We start from the raw sequence: 6000 nt of genomic DNA on the forward strand, positions 1-6000 counted from the left end.
GCAATTAACCAAACAAATGTGAGCCACATAGGCCAGCAGAAAGCATCACATGTCACATAACCACCCACACCAGGGGTCCTTTTTCAGCCCAAGGGACAGGTTACCTCAGGGGTAGGCAACCTAAGGCCCGGGGGCCGGATGCAGCCCAATCGCCTTCTCAATCCGGCCCGCAGACAGTCCGGGAATCAGCATGTTTTTACATGAGTAGAATGTGTCCTTTTATTTAAAATGCACCTCTGGGGTATTTGTGGGCATAGGAATTCATTCATCCCCCCCCCCCCCAAAAAAAATATAGTCCGGCCCACCACATGGTCTGAGGGACAGTGGACCAGCCCACAGCTAAAAAAGGTTGCTGATCCCCTTTTTATTTCACCCTCTAAAACTCAGTGGTGCTTCTGTCTACATGCTGGCATTCTGTTTCTTGGTGTGTGGCCAAATGTTTGTGGAGATGGGGAGGCCAAATGTTTGGAAGAGGATGGAGAAAATTTGGGGGCTCTCCCAGCCTCTTAACTTCTGTCTCCCATCCAACTTGACAGGTCTTTGACATATATTAGCTCCTGTCTGCAAACGTGTTTCTCGAGTTCTGTTTCTTGGTCATGCTATAAAGTGCGAGAGAGTGTTTGTGTTCAGTTTTTAAAATTTTTATGTCTCTCGCTCTCTCTTTCTCTTCCCACTTTTTGTTCATTTGCAGGTCAAATTAATACTTACAGCCAGAACATCAAGGAGTTCACTGCGCAGAACCTGGGCAAACTCTTCATGGCTCAGGCACTTCAAGAGCACAACAACTAGGGAGGAAGATGAAGTGTTTAATAGTCTCTTGCCCAAGGGAGGAGATGCTCTGAATCTCAGCTCGTTTTTGCTTAAGACATTTTCCATTACTCGTTGCAAACCAAGAACTAGACTGCTTCGTGTGTTTTGAGTAGAGTTATCCCTCTTCTAAAATAAATAAATAAACGACCAATTTTAAACTTTTTAGCATGTGCTCTTATTGACTGTTGGGCGGCTATCTCCAGGATTTTTTTACATGCCACGTACTGTAACTTGCGCATGAGTGTTTGATCTAACAGATCACTTAAACTTGCCGTTGCAGTAGGGGGGAAAATCCTTCCTCTGCGCAATGACAAAGGTGACTGGACAGAAGAAATACCCCTTTCTCAACAGAGTTAGCCAAGGCTACTTTGAACTGAATTTCCCATTTTGCATTAAAAAAAAAAAAAGTTAAGAAAACTGCTAGAAAATGACTGAAACCCAAAGTTCAGGGGCCAACTTGTAATGCTGGGAGAGATCTGTGAACTGGATCTCCTGTGAGGTTAAAAAAATATATTAAAAAATAGTACCTGCAGCCAGTGCTTTTTTTCTGGGGGTACACAGGGGTACGTATACCCCTAAACATTTTGTGAATCTTTGTACTTTTGTCCATTTACTGTATTTATTTTCCCCGATTTGAACTACAACATGGTGGTTTTCTTGAGTCAAAATGAGAGTACCTCTAAACATTTTTTTAAGAAAAAAAGCACTGTCTGCAGCCATGAGTGAGGCCCCAGTTCAGATTAGGACCACACCATTGAAGGTTTCTCTTTACCCCTGTGAAAAGAAATATACAGGTATCAGTACATTATCTGGAAGTTTTCTTCCGTGGGACAAATAACAGTCAGGAAAATGGTGCTGGAACAAAACGCTAATGACACAGCCCCAAGCTAAATTTGTCGCCTTGCCCTGCGGCACTGCCCAGCTACATTTACTGTTTGCAAAAATCATGGGATAGCAGATCATATGGTCCAAAATGTAGGACTCACAACAGGCGCTTCTGGTAGATAGAATGACTCACACCTTTGGCTGTTTCCTAGCTGTTGCCATGACCATGTTTTTAAAATGTGAATAGACTAAATGTCATAAGTGGCTTTTAACACTGGAGAATTCTCACTTAAGCAAACACCTTTCTTCCCAGTGGTTAAGGCAAAAAAAATGGGAAGAAAATAGCAAGATTGCAAAGGCTATATTCAGTGATTTTTCTCCCCCAAAAGCCTGTGTATTCAAAAGGAGAGGGGGATAATTGGCGAGAAGCAGAATTACTTGGTGTGTTTCAGTGTTAATTCATTATCGGGTTATTTTGGATGGGGATATATTTATTTTGCATTGGGGAAATTAAGGGTGCTTTTGCTCTCAGCCAAAAATGTCAAAAGGAGATTAATTCAAATTAACTCTGAAAGGGGACAAGCACATGGAATAAAGGGAGGCAGGGAGTGGTTTGAGAGAGATAAAGCTGTGAGAGTGTTAAATCCCGTTGTCAGAATGGAAACTTTTTGTCCCCCGCCCTCAGCAACTCCGAAGCCTTTAACTTTATAGAGATTGTTTGCATTATGTAAATGTATATGCAAATTGTTTGCAAACCTCAGGCGCTTGGCAAAGTGTCAGAGCGGGCCGTGGTATTTCAAAGTTCAGAGTGGACTGTTTCTACAGTCTTGCTTATCTAAACTGTTGAATCTGATTAAATATCCTGTTACACTGCGCGGTGCCCTGCTCTTGAGTGCCGCCATTCTACAGAAATCACGTCCAGGAACCTTGAGCGAAATTCTTATATATATTTGGCAAGGAATTAAAGCTTTTCATAATAGAAAACCAAGGCTTCGTAGACAAGAGGGGGTAGTCTCCAGGGTTTCTGAAAATAGTCTAGGAGGCCACATCGACATTTGAACCAAATAGCTCTTGCACACCAAAGACTGCTCCATGAGGCTACAGTTATATAAGAAGCACCTTCCACTTCCTGATCTATAAGGTTCGGTCTGTAGACTTGGACCATGGGAGATTGTGAAGGCCGGATCGTGTGTGTGTCTTGCACCTGTTTGCTCCTGCAGCTGCGCTGAATCGGGAGCTAGTTGGTCTGTATACAGCCATGCAACGGCTGGGTGGCAGCAGAGTTTTCCAAGATGCTGCAATCATTTGTTCAAAGCCAGTATTGTTTTGCTAATGACTTCGCTTCTGGGAGATCACTGTATCCAAAATACACAAGGCCTCCAGCCTAGCAGGACCACTGGATGGCCTGGCCCATGCCTTTGGCTTGGTGTGATAGTCCCAGACACACCAACCCAAGAGAGTCTTAAAAAAACCAACCCCACAACCCCCGCAAAGTCCTAGTTCGTTTTGCAGCACGAGAGAACTTAAATTCATTCTTGTCAGCTTTATTGATGCTCTGAAGATGAAATCCCATCCATCGACTCCTGGAAATATCGGGTACTTTGGTATAATGTTCACAGGGTATTACTTATATTAATGGGGGAAACGTTCATTTGAAAGCCTAATGCATCATGTGAATGGATCTGCAAACCAAGGGACCTGGGAAAAGGAGCCCACTTGAAGGGAAACAAGTCAAAATCTAAATTCTTGTGGCAAGAATTTGCTTTCTAGGTTGTGAAACGCGAATGGTGGGCCCGTTTCACTTTGTATTTAATAGACAAGTGTATGTTTAATCCTTGTTTGTTTTACTTGACACACTGATGTGTCTTTAATACTGCTGTAAAGAAGAAATTTGGTCATTTTTTCCACATTTAAAGCCCTCTTGTAACTACTTTGGCCAGCACCGAAGAATTTACTTCATTGTTAATAATCTTATACCAAAGCATGTTAACACCCAGCTCTTCCCCTTACCTTGAGTGCTAGTAACCCAGGCAGTTAGCGAAGAAAACCCCACCCTCGTCTAAGAACCATAACTCCTAATGGAAAGTACAGGAGTGGAATGCAATTAAATGATGGAGCTGTCTTCCATCTTTGATTGTATTTCACTATTTCCTGCACATTCTCAAGTTGTCCCTGCAGCAACTGTTTGGATAGCTGGATGTAAACGCAGACTCCTAGGAACCCTGCAGATGCCATTTTTCTTGCTCATTCATGGTGCTGTCAGGTTCATCATATGTGATCCCACCTTTTTGGGGTGGTCATACCACTTCTCTTCCAATCAGTGCATATTCTGTAAGTTGAAGTTCTGCTGAAGTCCTGTAACTTTTCAGACTACAAATGTTCTGGGTTTTGGTCCTGATTTGGTTGCAATAAAGCCTCTCCAGACATCAACGATATGGGGATGGTAGTAGTAGTAGTAGTAGTAATTTATAATATAAAGAAACACAACAGAGCATCAGGAATCAAAAGCTTCCTGATACAGGACTGCCTTCAAATGTCTATGGAAGGTCATTCAGTTGGGTGGGCACCACTACCGAGAAGGCCCTCTGCTTGGTTCCCTGTTAACTTCACTTCTCACAGTGAGGGAACCACCAGAAGGCCTTCAGAGCTGGACCTCAGTGTCTGGGTTGAACGATGGGGGTGGATACGCTCCTTCAGGTATACTGTGCCGAGGCCGTTTAGGGCTTTAAAGGTCAGCACCAACACTTTGAATTGTGCTCAGAAACGTACTAGGAGCCAATGTAGATCTTTCAGGACTGGTGTTATACGGTCCTGGTGGCCACTCCTAGTCACCAGTCTAGCTGCCACATTTTTTTGAACAATTTCTCTTCTTGGGCTATTATTTTTTTTAAAGCCAAGGTTACTACTGCTTTTCCACCTTTCCTTCTTAACTCTAGATCTCTGGGTGTGGAAAGAAAGTTTTCCCTCAAGGCATGTGCAGTCAACAACAAAATGCTGAATACTGCTGGATTTTCAAAAGCTAATAGCACCACAGAAAAGTAGAGGAGGCGGGTGGCTGACTTGCCAGCCATTTCAAATGGGAAATTAGAAGCTGGTGAAGCCCAGCTCTTCCCTCAGGAATGCTCCTACACATTTCTGGCTGACCTGATAGCAGCTTGTTTCATTAGCTGGTGCAAGCATTGTGAAGCCAGGCTAGAGTCACGAGGGGGTCGGTCACCCTAGGAAGAATGGTGAAAAATATTTATTAGCAAGGAACCTTGAAGAATTCTCTCAAAGGAGACGCGTAAAAGTCACGAATTGCCAGATCATGGAGGCTGAAGGCCCATTACACATGAAATAAGCAACTCTGCCTTTAATGAGGTTGTAACCTTGGATTTATTGGACTCATTTCACACAGAGGACTTTAGGTGCACAAGTCCCATTAGCACTAATAGGACGTGCACAATTAAAGCCCCACACGCAGGGAGAGAGATGAGAATTTATCCCTCAGGACTTGGAAGTAGCTGAACCTCAAAAGGCTCAAATGTCCAGCTCAGCTGAATGCCCCCAGCAGTTGCTGGACGGAAAGATCTTACGAAGATCGTTTGCTTTCCTCTTGGTGTTAACTTTTATGATGAAGATCTTGTGGCCCAGCCTTGTTCGATCTCATGCCCCATGTTGTTTTGGATGCCCCTCGAATTTCCTGTGTTGGCTGGGGTCTGATGAAAGCCGTGGCCACAAACACCTGGAGCTTTGCAAAGGCTGAGCTAGTATTTCAACAGGAGAGCTGACCCCACTGTTCTTTCCAAGGAGGAATCATGGCTTGAACCTCCACTTCACCAGGGGGCGCTAACCTGTGGCAGCTCCAGATGTTGTTGGACTCCCAGCTCCCATTAGCATGGTCAGTGTTCTGCTCTGTGATGGGACTAGCGATTGCTTAACAACTCTCAGCACCCTTAACGAACTACAGCTCCCAGAATTCTCTGGGTGTTTGCGCTCCTTGACTGTTCAAAGTGGTATCACAGCTTTAAAGGTATGTCTCCAATGTGGTCAGAGTCACTTGCTGGAGAGCCTTCTATTCCAAATGTTACATGAGAAAGCTGGACTAACTAGTGTGTTTCATGCCATAAGTGGCTGGGTAAGTGGAGCAGAGCTGCTACAGCAGCTTCCCAGAAAGTGGGTCACTGTTGCTTACTAAGAAGGGGAGACATGAAGCAATGGGGAAGACAGATTGGCTCTGCTAATCCATTTGCACCCCTCTCTATAAGCAACAGCGCCCCACCTGGCAGGAGGCTAGTGTAGCAGAGGCACTCTACCTGGCAAGACCCTTCTATTACCTACTTAAAACGTCCTAACTTTCAGAGTTAAAACTTTCCTACCTTTTCC

The 6000-nt window shown here is 44.2% G+C and overlaps 1 protein-coding gene across 1 annotated transcript in view; it reads left to right on the forward strand.

The window, feature by feature from the left end:
- The window catches only part of EIF3H (eukaryotic translation initiation factor 3 subunit H), a 71582-nt gene extending 70614 nt beyond the window's left edge, over nt 1-968 (forward strand). Inside the window, exon 8 of the mRNA XM_083450640.1 lies at nt 692-968. Coding sequence (XP_083306766.1) covers nt 692-789 — 98 coding nt within the window. The 3' untranslated portion in view covers nt 790-968. The remainder of the gene's footprint in view (nt 1-691) is intronic.
- Nucleotides 969-6000: the final 5032 nt, after the last annotated feature.

Source organism: Podarcis tiliguerta (assembly GCF_965153285.1).
Source record: "Podarcis tiliguerta genome assembly, chromosome: 7".
NCBI classification, from domain to species: Eukaryota; Metazoa; Chordata; class Lepidosauria; order Squamata; family Lacertidae; genus Podarcis; species Podarcis tiliguerta.